Genomic DNA, 18,313 nt, shown 5'->3' on the forward strand with positions numbered 1-18,313 from the left:
TAGTATTATCCCTGTTACTGCTTTCCTTTTCATGTACTTATGTATAGGTCTCTCACTGTGTGACCCTGGAGTACTGAGAAAAAGAGCCCTAAAATAAAGGTCAAAAGATGGCATTTAAATTAAACACTAGTGAAAAAGACAAAGTAAATCAATATTTTCTTCTACAGAAATTAAGATGGTGCAGATCATATAACACAAATACGCACTGATGACTTTTGTCCTCAGTGTCTATGTAATGTGCTTGTTTTCCTTTAGCTGCGTTATTATCTATACAAAATGGGAAAATGCCACTGTAAAAGGTTTAACTATGAAAACTAAAGGATGCAGGGATCAGGGACCTTTCCTTATTTAGGACTCCCCTGCAACAGAACTTAATACTAAACTAAAAAAGGAAGCCTCTCTAAGGTTCCTTTTGCTGAGATTTTCCCCATTATATTTTTGCGTATTCGTGTATCACACACATTGAGGTGTTGTACAGGACCTGGCTGCAGTCCAGAGACCAGCTGGTCATCCTCAGAACTGCCTGCCCACCCCATTACTGTTCCTGGATTAAATTTAGCAAAATAGGTCCACTAGATCACCCAGTCTTCCCTTTCAAAGGAAGGAACTTGCATTTGGAGAGTTTTCCAAGGTAATAATGTAGCCTTAAACTCTTGTATCTTCTGTGATAACTGCTGGCTTAACCACAGACTGCATCTTCTTTCCTGTGCACTGCCATGCGCATCCTAAATTTTTCCATTGCTCCCATCTCATTTAGGTCACGTACCTTTTCTTGCAACACTGTTTGTAGGCAGGAGAGCCTATGTGTCTGATAAAGGGGAATGGATATCAGAGGTGGTAATTTAGATCTGAAGCTGGAGAAGGGGAAGTCAATGGGAAAACATCCGTTTTCACTGCCCGTGTTCTGTGTTTACAACAAACCCTATAGACAGTGGTCAGCTAAAGGTATTGCATGTGAATAGATTGATCAGTTTAGAGTGCACAGCAGTTATTACCTTGCTAGTGATAGCAATTCTGATGGTAGGCTACTTATCACAAATATTCATATTAAAGAATTGAGAACATCTCTAACTGTACAGCATTCAGCAATGTTAGCTTTTGCAGGCAATGAAGCTAATGTAGTTAAGAATACAAAAAGTAATACTGGATAAAATTACGGTAGAAAATTTTGATTCTATTAAATCAATTATGCAAATATAAAAACATTTTCAGTAAAACCTATATATCTATTTGAAGAAATAAAACTGTCTTCAGTACAATCTAATCAACTGCCAGAAATGAAACATCTCTAATTTGATTAAAATGTCTCCATTGACCATAGTTATTTTCTCTGGTCATAAATAAGACGACTGAGGTTCTCAAGACAGAATGATAGCTTTTCTTACTGAATATCACCTTTAGGTTTTGTAGTTACTGCCCTTTTTCTGGCACTGATGTTGATTCACTGATGTTTGAGGGCTGTTGTACCTTGCAGTTGGGCAGTATTATCCACATTAATGTTGCTTTTTCCATCCCAATCTCTGTGCTCCTATTCACAGAATCACAGAATCACAGAATGTTAGGGATTGGAAGGGACCTCGAAAGATCATCTAGTCCAATCCGCCTGCCGGAGCAGGATTACCTAGACCATATCACACAGGAACGCGTCCAGGCGGATTTTGAATGTCTCCAGAGAAGGAGACTCCACAACCTCTCTGGGCAGCCTGTTCCAGTGTTTGGTCACCCTCACTGTAAAGAAGTTTTTCCTCATATTTCTGTGGAACCTCCTATGTTCCAGCTTGCACCCATTGCCCCTTGTCCTGTCAAGGGATGTCACTGAGAAGAGCCTGGCTCCATCCTCATGACACTTGCCCTTTACATATTTATAAACATTAATGAGGTCACCCCTCAGTCTCCTCTTCTCTAAGCTAAAGAGACCTAGCTCCCTCAGCCTCTCCTCATAAGGGAGATGTTCCACTCCCTTAATCATCTTCGTGGCTCTGCGCTGGACTCTCTCTAGCAGTTCCCTGTCCTTCTTGAACTGAGGGGCCCAGAACTGGACACAATATTCCAGATGCGGCCTCACCAGGGCAGAGTAGAGGGGGAGGAGAACCTCTCTTGACCTACTAACCACACCCCTTCTAATACACCCCAGGATGCCATTGGCCTTCTTGGCCACAAGGGCACATTGCTGGCTCATGGTCATCCTGCTGTCCACTAGGACCCCCAGGTCCCTTTCCCCTACGCTGCTCTCCAACAGGTCTGTCCCCAACTTGTACTGGTACATGGGGTTGTTCTTGCCCAGCTGCAGGACTCTACACTTGCCCTTGTTATATTTCATTAAATTTCTCCCCGCCCAACTCTCCAGCCTGTCCAGGTCTCTCTGAATGGCTGCGCAGCCTTCCGGTGTGTCAGCCACTCCTCTCAGTTTGGTGTCATCAGCGATATTTTTTCATTCAGTGTTTCTAGATCTTACCTCTTCCAACTTATCATTATGTTTTATTTTAACTTGAGGAGATGGAGAGTGTAGAAATCTCTTCTGGTTCAAATTTTTAAAAGACAAGGCAGCTGCCAAGTAGTCTGTTATTGTATTTAAATAGCCTTACTTGCTCATAATATAGGTATGTTTCCTCAAATCATTCACCAAGAAGGGCCTGAGAGCAATGAAAGCATGCTCTGGGACTAAAGTGTCTTTCTTCCCAAAATTTCTTTGTCCAGAAATGATACTTTTATATGTAAGTCAGGAAAAAAGAAAAGGTGTTGTCTGTCATTGGGTTAACATATCTTTTTTCATATGCTTCTGTTCCTAGCTACTCTATTTCTTTTTTTTTTTTCCCCTCTTTTTTTTCCCCTCTCACCCCCCTCATGACATCTTACTCCTTTTTCTCTTCTCTCCCAGCTGCCAACATCTTCCTCCTTAGCACTCTTTCCATTATTGTGTCAGTCTCTTCTGGTCTGGATTTTTCCTTTGCTCTTTTTGTAATTTGACCCTTGTAAATGTCACATTGCTAGGCACCTAAAGAGATTCCACTTATGGTCTAAAATTAGCTTTCTAGCCTAAACTTGTCATCTAGGCAACCTTTGTAATCAATAGTGAAAGATAAATACCCCAAGAAGGCAGTTCATCACATTTTAAGATTATGTTGAACCTGGAGGGATTAATTGCTGTCAGGGCCACCTGTCTCTTTCTGCTGATTAAAGAGAGAGCCCTAGATGACAATCTCAGATGAGGCACCTGACTTTCAGATGGCTAAAATTAGATGAAAAGTATCCTACCTGTTGTGCAAGAAGTGGTGTTGGTAATGCATTGCCTTTGTGTAAGGTCTGTCCTATGGAGGTAAAAACTGCATAAAATTGGAGTGAGATGGCACCCCCAGTTTGATCTTTTTTTTTTTTTTTTCTTGAACTGATTTGCAACGGTGCCAACAGTTATTTTTGATTTTCAGTAGTGACTTCAGCAATGTTGTGACATTCTAAAAATCAAACCCCTACTATTTTATTAGAATAGTTAATATTTCTACAGCTCTTATGTGAATTTCTCGCCAAACTGCAGAATCCATTTAATTTTTGACATGGGGAGTTAGAAGCTTCAGAACATTTCTGAGAAGGCCCCACAGCACTGTACAACAATGCAATTGGATATGAACCCAGTTACCTGAATCCCATTTTAAAATCATAGGGAATTAAGTTTACTGATAGATATTATCTACTATTGCAGTAGTTGTTACTAAAACAAGAAGCATCTCCACATAAGGTGTCCAGACATAATCTGATCTTAAACAATCGATAATTTTTTATTATCGGTGCTGCTGCATTTGGAATTATAAAAATAAAGGTTGGAAATACATATAAAACTATTTATGGACAAATATTTTATGAAAAGATTTTGAGCAAACTATGTATAAGAAAATATTTATCAGTTGCAATTATTTCAGTAATAAAACTGGTGTTTATGCTTCTAATGTTTGATCTTTTAACAGTGCTGTAACTCACCACTGAACCAACACACTGGGAACAGTTCATAGCATCAAAAACTTCATCCACATAGACTGATGTCACCTTTCCAGTCTTCAAGCACTGTGAACTGAAGCTACGAATCTTTATGGAATTTATATCACCTGCGTCAAAGGAAATGTTTTTCTGATATTTAACGAGGACCCTTACTGCCAGTATGACGAGCCAGGAGAAGTGGGTTAACCTTAGTCCAGGAGAGTTCTCTCAGCTTCAGAAATATGCGGAATGTAAGTAATTTTTGACATATGTGATTTTATGGCTAATTAACAATTAAGAATATTTTGAATGCAGAATATAATATGATTATATTATTGATTCACTGTCAACTAAGAGGTTAAATTATGGTTTATGTTTTTTAATCCAAAAGATATGTTCTTTGGAGGAGAAAAAAAAAATCAGTTGGGGTCTGTAACTTTTTTTTTTACTGAACAATTATTATCCAATATAGTACCATGTAGACTGACTGGTATTTGGAGAGCGTATTTTTATGGCTTTGCTGCCTTACATTCACCATAACAATTTGTAGGCCACTAGAGTGGGATATGTAGTTAAAAAAGAAGAATTGCTCACTCATGAAGGAAACATGGAGATGCCAGGAGAAACACATCTAGGTGTTGAATATGAAGATGTTTCTAATACTATAAACAATGCAAAGGAGGAGTTATCCTGTGAAACAGCAGGAAACAAAAATCTCTCTAAGCTGAAGATCCAGTTCTTTAGTTACTGCTCAGGCAAAACTTCCTTTAAGTTGCCTGAGCAACTTCAATGGCTCAGAATTACATGCTTAGAGGACAGATACTGAACATGAGAAGTTAGATTTAGGAGATAGTTTATGAAGCCTGATAAGAACTGAGCTGGAAAAGGTCAAGAACATTTAGGAAGTTTTCCTGTATGATAAGTAATCTAAATTTATATTTTTAAAAATTGAGAAAATCTCATATGATTTATGAATGTTGTTGATTTATTAGTAAAGGAAACATTTGATATAAGGTAAAATGAAGACATATAGGATAAAATGAAGACTAGTGATTGTATTTTTTGTGCCTATTACGTCACAGCATATACGTAATTGTATTTCAGTGTCGTCATCTAACAGAATAATCATAAAATGATTATTTGAGTTAACTTTAATAGTACATTCGACTGCATTGTGATTAAGATTCATATTATTTTCATGATACCAAGTTAAGCCATGAATGATACTTTATATAATGCAATGTCACTGAACTAAAAAAAAATCAGGTAGAAATATTTAAGTGATGCTTTCTGGAACAGGTGTATTTGAGTCTCACATTTTCTACAATTGCTGTATAGTTTAAAGTATTCTATTTATTGACAAAGTATGTTTCCTCCCCATGCCACATTCTTGTCTCAAAGGATAAGCTATAGAAATGAAGGAAATTTGCTCCATATATTGCTTTAAATCTTTAATGATGTTACCAAACAAGGAGCTGTTTTGTTTTTCATTTCATAGTTGAATATACGACATCGATACTTGTCTGGTATTTAATCAGTTAGGACCTCCTCCTTAAAAGAAGGCCTTAAAATTCTGGTATGAGTCTGAGAATGAAAATATCCATGGTTTTTAGTAGTTCTTTTATTTGTATGTAACTCACAAACATTAAATAAAGGGAAACAAGATGCAATTACATGGAGCTTAAAAATAACACATCCAAATTTGATACTGATGTTCTGTTGCCTTCAGAGACCATTGCAAAGAAAATTTTGTATTTCACATACCTGATGTGAATGAGCTTGTTTCTTTTGAATTAAATCACCAAATGGATAGTAAACATTGTATAGCAGTTTAAAAAAAAATATTTACTTCTGAAAATATTTACTTCTTCCTGGGAAAATATTTTAAAATGATTCTTCATTAATTTTTTCAATACCAGAAATTGAAGACTTCTGATAGAGAGATATAGAACAGTTATGTTTTTTTTTTCTGTACATTCCTATAATTTTAAGCCTTCAATGCAGCATTTGCCAAAATATTTGTAGTCTTCCTCATGGGGAAAAAAACGCACTTAATATATTCCTTTTCTGCCTGCTTCCCTTTGCTCCTCCAGCACTTGTTCCACACACCATGGTTCAGAGCCATTGCTTTAATAGAACTATTGGTATCAGGATAAAGTATTTGGTGAAATTGGTTGTATTTGTGCTCAGGTTTGTGTGTGTACATAAAAGAAAGACACAGTGTCTTTCAAGCTTCCTCTGCTTTTCTGGAATAGAAGGATGTTAGTTGTTTGAAAATGTGAAATGTGATGCGTCTTTGTATAAATAGTTCCATTTCTGAGGCAATTAGAAAAAAAATTATTAATGGTATAGAGACTTTGATGTATAATGCCAAAGGAATACAACCCAGATATGGGCCTTATTTTGAATTTCTGAACTGTCCAGTTTAGTTTTGCTAAATGACTGAATAGCAGTATCTTTAAATGTGTGATTCAAGACTTTAAAACGTAATTTTTAAAAAAATAAATATTTAATTGGATCCAGCGTTTTTGAATTTGACGCATTTTTATCTAACATGCAGAGATACGAAATGTTGTGACAGCAGATGCCTTTACTCATTACTATATTGTAATTAAATTATGTGGAATTTTATGAAGTTTGAGTACATAGTTGCTTTGATATTTCATTGTCTTTGTTGAACATGGCAAGGTAGTAAACTGAAAAATCACCAAATTTCTAGTAGAGTTTGGCTGGCTTGGTAGAGTTTGATTTATTTTTTTTTTAAAAAAAAAAAAAAAGCTTTGCACACTTTTCTCCAGCATGTGATTGAGGTACCAGTGAGTCTCCTGCAGGAAGGAGAGATGATCTGGGTGTCAGAAGGTAACACCGTGGGGAGGTTTGACTTTGTGGCAGTTACCTGCCAACAAGTGGTGGTGATGAGCCCTCAGCCTTGCCTTATGCTAAGGAGTGGGTTTAACTGAAGGACTCTGGAATACAGTAGGGAGCTTATAGCAAAGTGATTTGTTTTCCACCTGCTGATATGTGGGGGTGTCATTTGCTCTGCCTTTCATTCAGTTTGGTGTATAGACTTAACTTCATAAATCTTACCTAAATTTCAACATTATTTTAACTATGGAAATTTTTAACAGATACACTTTCTTGAATTTACAAAATACAATATTTTTAATCCCTATTTTAGTTTGAATTGGGCCTAAAGTGAGTACTGGAACAAATATTATAGTCTCACAGAAACCTGTCTACCTTGGATGTCAGTGATTTTGGATCATACTCTTAGTGGCTCATAGTCACATCTACTTAATGAGGTCATTGGAATCAGAATTACTTTTGTACAACTGTGCTAGATTGTCCTTGGCTGGATGCCAGGTGCCCACCAAGCCACTCTATCACTCCTCACTCTCTTCACCTGCTCCAGTGTGTGGTCCCACCCATGAGAGACAGTCCTCCATGAACTTCTCCAATGTGTGTCCTTCCCATGAGCTGCAGTTCTTCACGAACTGCTCCAGCATGGATCCTTTCCACGGGGTGCAGTCCTTCAGGAACAGAGTGCTCCAATGTGGATCCCCCACGGGGTCACAAATTCTGCCAGCAAACTTGCTCTGGCATGGGCTCCTCTTCATGGTGTCACAGGTCCTGTCACAAGCCTGCTGCAGTACAGGCTCTCTGTGGAGTCACAGCCTCCTTCAGCCACATCCACCTGCTCCGATGTGGGGTCCTCCAAGGGCTGCAGGTGGATGTCTACTCCACTGTTAACCTCCATGGGCTGCAGGGGGACAGCCTGCCTCATCATGGTCTTCACCACGGGCTGCAGGGGAATCTCTGCTCCAGCGCCTGGAGCACCTCCTCCCCCTCCTTCTTCACTGACCTTGTTGCCTGCAGAGTTGTTTCTCTCACATATTCTCACTCCTCTCTCTATCTGCCATCACGCATCAGGTTTTTTTTCCCTCATCTTAAATATGTTATCCCAGAGGTGCTACCACCATTGCTGATGGGCTTAGCATTGGCCAGTGGTGTATCCATCTCGGAGCTGGCTGGCATTGGCTCTGTTGGACATGGGGGAAGCTTCTAGGAGCTTCTCACAGAAGCCACACCTGTAGTGCCCCCGCTACCAAAACCTTGCTGCACAAACCCAATATGGCAACAAGCTAAAATATGAAAGGACTGTTCTTTTAAGTTCATTATACAAACATACATTGGATTATTTTTTTAATCTAAGTCAATTTATGCAGGTATTTGATAGTAAGATGTGCATAAGACTGAAAGAAAGTAATACAGCACTTCAAACAATAAGACCTGCAGAAAGAGTTTTTTCTGATATATTAGTGAACGCACATTTTGGTGTGCAAATAAAAAGTAATAATACTGAATGATAAAGACTTAATTAAAAGAAAACATAAAGAAATTCTTAAGCAAGCTGTTAGAGTATACTCGACTGACCTGAGCTCAGTGAGTAAAATTCAGAGTTCACATTTATACCTTTATATCACATTGCCATGCTCAATACTAAGTGTTGATGATTCACAGCATCTACTATCGCTGACGCAAACCAGATACCTTTAGCAGGTGAGCCCAAAGAGGAGGTGTGTTGAGGTGCCTTGCGCTAACCAGTAGAAATCTTTAAGCTTTTCTTTGGAGCCTAAGTAAATTTGGTTAAGAAAGTTTGCTCATTTATTTTCAGTAGAGGAGTTGGTGTTCTGCGTTTCATGAGCCTATCCACCCGGAAAATATTCTCTTCAGAATGCATTTCCTGTTGTTTTGCATATTTGCTTGGAGGTTAGAAAAAACCCTCACAAAGTTCCCTTCTCAAGTTGAATCCCCTCAACATAAGCTGGCTATGGAGTGAGATAGTGTTTTGCTTGTGTGACACCCATAGCTGCTGCCTTCCACACAAGCACACACTACCTTTCTGGTCTGATAAGACTTAGTTTTGATCCAGTATTGGCAGGAGTGATAACCCAGACTATTCTACTCCATAGCAGACAGGGCATAATTGTAGGAGTTGAGGGATTTTGGTTTGAGTCTGGTGAGGTTGAACCTCAGTTTGGACCCATATCCCCGGTCTTTCTCCTAACTAGAAGGCAAGCTTGTCTCACTTCCACCTGTTTTATGAAGACGACTGTTGCTGCCAGACTTTGCTGAAATCAGTCACATCTGCAAGTATTACAATTTCTGTGAGTAGCAGAGGAACGGGTCCATCCAGATTCTAAGGGAGAAATGAAGTGCCTCATCTTTAGGGTGTAACAGGACAGGACTTAGGAGGAACCTAGATGAGTTGCTTCTCTTCTGCATCAACTGACTTCAGTCATGTAAAGGAATTTTCAAACCATATAGAGATACAGGCTGCACAGATAATAAGCTTAATGTACTTCCAGAGTTAGGTTATATGTGCAGAATTGCAGCTGATTGACTGTGGGCATTATAGATCCAGCTGTCCTGGGCTTAGATGTCTGAATTCAGCCTAAATCCCCTTTTTAGTCACCAAAGTAGGTGTGTGAATATTTCACTATAAAGCTCATTAAACTCCTCACAAGGATTCTAGTGCTTGGACAGGGACATGTGCTTTTCACTTTCTGACTGAGACACACTGTGCTCCAGTTCAGAGTAGTTCTGCCTTTAATTCACCTTCTGTCAGCTTGATGATAGCCTATCTATTCTTGCAAGTATGGTTGAACAAACAAGGCCTGCTTCTAGCTCTGTGTGCAAGATACTGTCCTTGGTGTATCCCATTGAGAAGTTCCTACCACATCTTGTCTGTTTGTCTTCTTCATCACATATTTATAGTATGATTCTTAGCTTTATCCAAGTATGTTTTCTGGTGAACACAAACCCTGAATGTAAAATTTCTTTCCTGAATACATACTGGCTTTTCCTGATTTCCATAAATGGAACTGAACAGCAAAGGAGAATAAGTTCTCCACCACTTGTTCCTAATCACAAAACATTTTCCTCTAAGTGACACTGAGAACTTAATAGTAAGTTAATATCTTCCACTAAATTAATCCAAGGAATATCCATAATTTTGTTTTGCAGAATTATTTTTGAGCTCAATTCAACACAACTTTATACTTCCAATTTAAGACCTTTCTTCTTCTGCTCGCCATACTTAAATAATTTGGGGCTTCAAATGAATTTTTTGGAACAGTTTAAATATTACTTTATAAAAGAAGAAAAGTGTATTTCTAGAATTCAAAGAGCATATTCCCTAGTACTTGGCTCTTTGCAGTTAATATGTGTATGTGTGGTTTATAGAAGAATAATTATTTCAAAAGACAGTTCCTCTGTGTCCTCCTTACTGGTCAAATTAAAAATCTCCTCTTCCTCTTGTTCTGAAGAGAGAATAGTAGAAAATATTTTGTGTTAGATCTTTGCCTGGTTTTAAAGTGTCTCAGAAGAATATGTGAAAAGAAAGAGAACTGAGATAACTGATGTGTTAATTATATGATAGTAATAATAACAGTAACAACAATAATGTAGCCCACACCAAATCCTGAAGATTCGAGGGAAATACATGCACTCAAGAGAAGACAATTCTTTTTTTTTTTTTCTTTTTGCCTTTAGATTTCATGATCGATGCTGGCTGTGGGAAGGGCAGGCAAACAGATGCAGGGGATTTTCTGCATTTAAGTGTCACTTAAAGTGCATACATACAGGACTTTTCAGGCAGAGACTGTTTCTTCTAAGATGTATAGTACCAGGTATATGCATAATTCTGTGCTACTCCTAACAGCAGCCTGAATTGTAAGGACATTAGAGAGAAACAATATAAATAGCTTCATTGTGATTATTATCTGTATGGCAAGTTTGATTAGTTTGGACAGGGGCTTTTGTATCCATTTTATTAAATGAATTTTGTATCTTCTTTTTATTAGATGAAATTTTATGGCTGTTATAGTCCAAATTATATGTTAAGGGAAGTTTAGAGAGTCCTGCTCCAACAGCAAGTGAGAAAATATTGAAGGGATTTGAAACAGTTAAAGCAAGACTGTTTCATGATTCATCTAGGCTTTAAAAGGAAGAGGGAAGGTCTGTTCTTCCCTTAGTAGGCGGAGAGAGGTGGAGGAAGAGGCCTCTGAGCTCTGGCAGTGTGTGCACTCTGGGGAAATAGCTTAGTTTTGTGTTGTCCTTTTGAGTTTGTCAACAAAATGTGCCCTCAAGAAAAAGCCTGAAAAAGACTCTTTTTGCAAAACTTCTGGCAGTGATTTTTTTCCCAGGCTGGTGGAGGAGAACATGGGCAGACTGTCACAGCCTGAAGATAGAAATAGATGTTGGAGTGCTACTGAAATGGCTGTGAGAACAGGAACAGCATCAGCAGCTGCAGCATCTTTTGATGTAACATCAATAGTTGCTGCAAGAAGTAGACAGTGTAAGAATTTTATAGGGGAACAGGAAGGAGGAACTTGTGAAAAAGATCTCTGAAGAGAAACAGGAAGGTCAGCAGAAGTTTTGGTCCAGAATTAAGTTGCCAGAGACTCTTGGGTGGGTTTGATTCTGTGGTCCTCACAGATGGAAAAGATTTTCTTTTACAATGAGTATAAATGATAACCTGTGGGGAACTTCATACATGTGGCAACTGGTCACCAACAGCTGTGGGCCATTATGCAATGCCTCATAGGGTCCCAGGCTTCTAGTGCCACATGGAATTGTGCTAATTCTTATGAGGGAATGGGCCTCATCAAAGAATATAGGTTGCTAAAACCAGCTATTTTGGCTGTTTGGAAAGTGGAGAAAATTGCTGGTGATTACCGAGAACAGTTCTACCCCGCATATTGAATTTTGGGAGTAGGGTGTTTCTGCTGCTGTCAGTAAAGATGGAGGAAATGAAGTTCTCATTTTTTTCTCATAAGTTAAGTTTCGTCAGAGTCTGTCAGACTGGCTGAAAGAGGGAGTCTGCCAGCGCTGCCTGTATGATATCCCATGCACTTGGAGAACTTCATGGAGAAGGATAATGGATCTAGTGAGAGAGCCCCTCTTTGCCTGCAAGGCCTGTTGACAATGGAGTGACCAGAAAAGGGGGCCAGTTGATGATTCGTGGAGTCTGAATCCTAGTTCTGAGTCTGTGACTGGGGTCTAAAAATCTGACTAGAGAAATTGGAGTCCCACTGAAGGGTTTGGTGGGGCTCTTGCTTTAGTTCTTCTGAGAGGTGAACTAGGAAATGTGCTTATTGATACAACACTGTATTTTTTTTCTTAAGATCTATGAATTTAAATCCCTGCTGCACATTCCTGTGTTGTACAAATTTAGAAAAAATGGGATAGAAATATTGTATCTGACAGGTTTAGTCTCTAGTCAGATTCGTTCTTAAAAAAAGCTGAACTCTGTCCAAAGGAAGGTGGTTATATACAGTCTACACTAATGAGGATATTAGATCCAACTTTATGACTCGTATTAGACTGAAATCCAGAATAGAAAAGATACAAAGTTTTGAATTTATTTTTCATTTAACCAGTCATAGTTGGGACTTGGCCTCTGAAGATTGCTTCATAGATGAAGTTGTTGTGGAAGGTGGAGAGCTGGGCACCAATGTCAGCTGCAGAAGTATTAGTGGATTTCTTTCCTTTCTCTCATTGGGAATTCTGTATTAGGTCTTGAAGAAAATGTAAGATAGGTATGATAAGCCGAGCATTTCTGAAGGAAAAAAGCTGATAAACATACAGTAATGCAGTATGATCTGGATCTCTGAGGAGAGCTTTCTAATGCCATAAAATGCTTAGTGTTCCTGCAGTGATATATGCCTATCTGTGACTAGTAGATGTGTTTTTACCTGAACAGAAGCCAGTCAATTCTCCAGTTAACCTGTCTAGGGTAAACAGTGTCATATTGACTCTGTCCACAACTGTGAGTACGGAGGAACCTTCTCATGGCAGCCAGGTGGGATACTCAGATGTATGCAGAACTTTTTGCCTGCTTCCATGCTGACACTGAAGAAGGGCATCCAACTTGTTTAAGGTACAATAGGCTATTTAGGGAAAGGAACAATGCAGGAGAGTGCTGACCTCCTTACTTTGGCTAAAGGGTCTATCGAATTATTCAGGAATTACTTTATTTCATGACAAAGGCAAATGCATTTGAGGCCTTTCAGTCCCTCTCAGGCAGGCTACTATATATTCTAATTTAAAACAATCTTTTAGGAACTAATGGCTTTCCTAAAACTTTATTTGAATTGTATGCAGTAATAGCACAAAGTCACATTGAGTGACTTTCTGAGTGTCCTAAAAGTGATCTTATTACAGTATTATGTTCATGTCTGAGCTAATTTCAGGGATCCTTCCCTGTCTTCTGACTGCAAGAAACTTCGTAGGCCAGCTGCAGGGAGACATGTTTTAAGAGAGGAAAACAGTGAATTTATATGCGTTTGTGACTATCAGATGGCAAAATTTGGACTACTCTGCTGTTTATAAGATCCCCTATTCCTCTGCAGAACAGAGGATGCTCCCAGAAATATCTGTCTTGTTCAGGAGTTCTGATATAAAGGGATTACAGCCAGCAAAATGCAACTCTTGTTGCTGCTGTGTGCTGTTGACTGGAGACTGCTAGCGAGAGGTCATATATCATAACAGAAAGAGACTTAGTCCATTTACTGAAAGCGGAGAAGGTAATAGGCCTTTAGCCTAAAGTTGTAATTCAAAATTTTTAAAGATGTTAACAAGTTGGTCCAGAGTAGGATCAGTTCAATGAAGCACCAGCTGTTTTTTCATCAATTCCTGTTCTGGAGAGGTGCTTCTGGTTCCTGAGTGATTGAATGGCAGGATCAAAAATATGATGGCTCAGAAACTTGCAACTTTCATTTAGGGGTAACAAAAGTATTGGGGAGCAAATGGTCTCAGTTGTGCTAATGTACTTTATTTGTCCATTTTAGGAAAGCTAGTGAAAGTGTCAAAAGTTTTGTACCTGTTTAGATCTCATATGGAAGAAATGTTAGAGGAATTAGAGAAGGAAAAAATTGATGCAGCCTGTTAGATAGTACCAAGTTGCATTGATCCCAGACTCCAGAGATAAAATACTGTTAGAAAAGGCTGTTATTTTCACAAACCCATCATTTGAGCACAGAGAGGCACTGGCCGTTCTTGCTGTGTGTTGAATAGGACACTGTCTCGTCATCAAGAGCACTTGGTGGCCTCACTAGGAGATGGTAATTTACTTGCATCATTTTGCACATCTGCTTCATCCGGGAGAATGGGGGAGAAAAGGTGATCGCCAGACCTGGAAAAGACTGTGATGTTTACTCAGTCTCATTGAGCAGTGAAACGCAATAGTTCAATACAATATAGGTAATGAATTGGTTGTGCTGAGACTGGATAGTGTTTGACCTTTATTTTTAGGATAATCATATTATTTTCTGGATTATGGTACTAAGTTTCCAGGGTTTCCACTGAGGGCATAGTGGCTGTTTGGGTATCTGGGAAAGAATAAGTTAGTCGAGCTCTAGTGCTACCAATAGTATCAGGGCTTATGTTAACTTTTAGACATGCAGATAGATCCATGGTTCTTAAATAATACATTCAGGCTCCCAAATGCTGGGCCTTTGTCACAATACAAGGGAATTATGAGTAAGTCTTTAGGGGAAAAGTCAATGACTGTGCATTTCAGTTTTCAAGGATATCGTTGCAAGAAGCAAATCTGAAGAGTTCTTACAAAGTCCAAAATAGAAACCCTAGTTCTCAAGTTTCTGTGGCTGTGGGATCCATGGTGTGCAGTGGCTGGCAGCGATGCCTCCTGTCTTAGAATCCTGAAAGGCAAATGGTGTCATCTCACCTTAGTTTCTGTTTCGTCTGTCAAAAATTATTTCTTTCTAGAATTGAAGCTGCATAGATAGACACTGACAGTCATTAATGTCCGGTGTTGCAGCATCAGCTGTTACTGGCGTTGAACACATATTGTGGTTATTACAAATCTGACATATGGTCATAAAATTACTGAACATGTATTTATACACTGTAAAATGTATAAACATTGATTGTGCCTTTGTTACATTTCCTGTGTTTCTATGTATCTTACATATTTCTTTTCCTTTATTGTTTGTTTCTATGGACATTTGCATGTAAACAGTGAGAAGCTTTTGTTTCTTAAAAGTTCATCTGTTCCTACTGCTTATTCCCTGCTATAAAGCTTTGGGAGATAATTCAATTGGTTGCTGTGGAAATGAGCCTGATGTCACAAACAGAGAATTACTGTTCACCAGGCCTTGAAGAAACAAAACGATGGGAGAATAGACTAATTGGGGAGCCATGTGACTGGCAGAATCTCAGCTCTCATTAAAAGCATGTATTTTTAGTCCTTGTGTTTCTGTAGAAGAGCTTGAAAGTGTAATTCAGTGATGACAATCCATGACTCATCAGGCAAACTGAAAAAAAATAGCTCTGAGAGAAAGGATAATCCCTCTTTGCTTTTGTGGGATTCAAACTGAAAGAACCAGTAGCTCATGGTGGGTCCCCTCAGCCCAGCAAAGCTTCTTATGCCTGAGGAGAGAAGGAGAAAGCTGCTCGTCCAGCTCATCCACTGAAAAAAATATACTTTGCTACTAGTGTTACTGCTTACACTGTTCTGCCTTTTCTGGATTACTGAAGAAAGGAGAGATAAAGCTGCCTTCCTTGTTGCTGTTGAGAACAGGAGATAGGTTACTCTTGATGGTTCAAATCGAGAATCAGAGGCCTCTGTTTGAAAAAGAGTGGGCTTAAGGCTGCCTGGCAGTGTCAGAAGGCCTCTCTCCTTGGACCATTTGTCGGGCTTGAAGGGCCCTGGATTGCATTCCTCTCTGTTTTCTGCCAATTAAAAGAAGCAAAAATTTTAAATGTGCTTATAATTATGTATGTTTTCATTGTTTTTTCAAACACTAAAAATATATTGCTTTTTGTGTGGCTTTGGAAGATTTTTAGTGGGTGTTACAGAGTGTCACTGCATAGTTTTGTTGGCTGCATTGCAAAATGTAATGGCTTTTTGAGGACATGACTGATTGCTAAATTTGTTTTTAGAACTGTGAGGTTTTGTGTGGTTTATAATTTATAATTGTATTAAAATGGACTATTGAGAAATTAACTTGTGATTAAATTCCAATATAATATTTTCTTGCATAGTTTCTGAAAATATAAATTCTTGATTTTATTTTCAACATAAAAGGTTATAAATGATCTGCATTACTGAGACGCTCAAATTAATTATAGCAGTAATGGTAGTTACGGGTAACGAATTTGTTTTGAAGAATGTATTTCCCAGAATTAACTGTCCTAGTAATAGATGCCTTCATTCGTGAAGGCATACAGAATAGCTTTAAAATGCTTTATTAACTGTTTGTTTGTTGTTGGTTTTGGTTTTCTTTGTTTTTGTTTTTTTTTTTTTTTTTTTTTTTTTACGTAGAGAGCCATTTCTACTTTTAATATGTTATTTATGTTTGAAATTCACTACAGAGATGGGACAGAATCTGGCATCCTTACGTGTATCAGAATAGATTAATTAAAGACCCTGGCAGTCATTATTGACTTCACTGCTTTGGAAGAAAGCATAGGCTGTGTATTGTATAACAGCCTATATCTTGTAGAGGTTGAAATGAATGGAAGCACACACAGTGAAGGTTTTAGACAGTTATGAGAGGAAGATGGGAATACAGTTTATATACTAAGTATGTGTCCGAGTGCTTTATTGAATAGAGGCACTTCAGTACTGGAGAAGCTCTAAGAGTTTGAGAAATTGTTGAAAAGATACTAGAGATGATGAAAGCAGATTGAAGAGATGCAAGGAAAAAGAGTGAGTGGCAAGATAAGTACATTACTCTAGTTTTGAACTAAGGTTACAAAGAGATGGTAACTGTACCATTTTAGCAGCATGCATATAGGAGATTCAGAGCTCCTGGGATGAAAAAGATGAAAGACCTGAAGGGGGAAAAAAATTATAAAAACAATTGAAAATTAAGCCATGGGAAAACAAAACAAAACAAATGGCTTCAAATGAAGTTGGATTCTACCAGCCTTTGGTAGACCAAAATTCATATATCCATGCTATTTTTACAACTCGTAGGTAGTGCGTTGTGTGATTTAAGGGAACTGAGAGAAGAACAGATCTCAGAAAGAGATGACTAGGACAAAATCAAAGTAGGCTTTTAAAGAGTCAGAACAGCAGACAGGAGCCAAAACAGAGCTCAGTACCTAAAGGCTGATTTTTGGAAATTCTTATTTGACATTTGGGTGTTTGGTCATAAAAAATAATTTAAAAAAAAAAAAGTAGTGTAAAAAACAAATGGTGAGATTGAGAAGAATGACCTGGGGCAGAAGGAAAAGAATTCAAGCAGAGCCTTAGTGGCTAGCCAAATTTTATCTTGTAACAATGATTTAAATTACTCTAAGATAACTATTCCATCTTCTGTAGAGAGCCCTGTAGTTTTTCTACAAATTCTTTATCATTAAACTTTGTGAAAATGCGCACAAGTGCTATTATTTTTGATTCTAAAGCTTGACTACTTATTTAGCTAATTTTGCCTGAGTTTGAATCCAAACAAGTACTTAAACTGGAATTTCAAATAAGCCACTTGCATTCTCTTTGAAGGTGCTCTTATTCCAAAATAAATCAGAAATGATTAAACATTCAGAATTATTTTAGTAGATGTTAGTTAATTCAGAATTAGCTAATAGTTAAAGGAATACTGACCCATTTCATATTCCTTTGTTTTGTTTTAAGTATAGAACCATGTTTTTATATTTTGCTTCAGACACAATGACTCTCGTCATGTTGCTCATCAAGTCCAACCTTATTATTTCATCTGTGGTCTAATAGGCACCGGTAGGGATGTTATGCAGAAAGGCTCTTCCTGTACTTATTCTTAGAGAAACCGAGGTCACTGCTAAATTCCTCACTGATTATAAGTGAAGAGCTGCAGAAGGGTCGCACCTGCAGGGACATATGTGATACCTCCGAAAAGGACCATGATATCTCCGAACAGTATATGACACTATGATAGCATTTTAAATTATCAGTGCTTTAAGAGGATTCTGGGAGTTTAAGGGATCCACAGAAAGAATAACAAAATATAATTAGTTTGTCCCAAATGGTACAAAAGCACATTCTGAGGTATTTCCCCATGTAAGTATGTGTTTAAATTAAAGCATGCACTGAAGTTTTTCTGGATTAGGTTTCAAGAAGCAAGTGCAAGTAGCATTTCTTCTAATAGCGTTCTAGAGATGCAAAGACTTATTATGTAGGAGGACTACTGAGCTGCTCTTCAAATTGCAAACTCTCCAAGACAGAATGTAGTCTTAAATAATTTGCAGCTCTGCGTACACAGTGGAGCTTAAAGTTATCCAATCTCATATTTTTAAAAATAACCTGAATAAGTTTACTTTAAATTTTGTGGGTTTCCTA

General features: G+C 38.1%; 1 protein-coding gene across 6 annotated transcripts in view; it reads left to right on the top strand.

Moving 5' to 3' along the window:
* The first annotated feature begins 4,150 nt into the window (after nt 1-4,150).
* Nucleotides 4,151-18,313, top strand: part of DGKB (diacylglycerol kinase beta) — a 336,656-nt gene continuing 322,493 nt past the window's right edge. For all 6 annotated transcript variants that reach the window (XM_068404614.1, XM_068404612.1, XM_068404613.1 and 3 more), the window contains exon 1: nt 4,151-4,220. In XM_068404614.1, coding sequence (XP_068260715.1) covers nt 4,151-4,220 — 70 coding nt within the window. The remainder of the gene's footprint in view (nt 4,221-18,313) is intronic.

Source organism: Nyctibius grandis, chromosome 7 (genome assembly GCF_013368605.1).
Source record: "Nyctibius grandis isolate bNycGra1 chromosome 7, bNycGra1.pri, whole genome shotgun sequence".
NCBI lineage: Eukaryota > Metazoa > Chordata > Aves > Nyctibiiformes > Nyctibiidae > Nyctibius > Nyctibius grandis.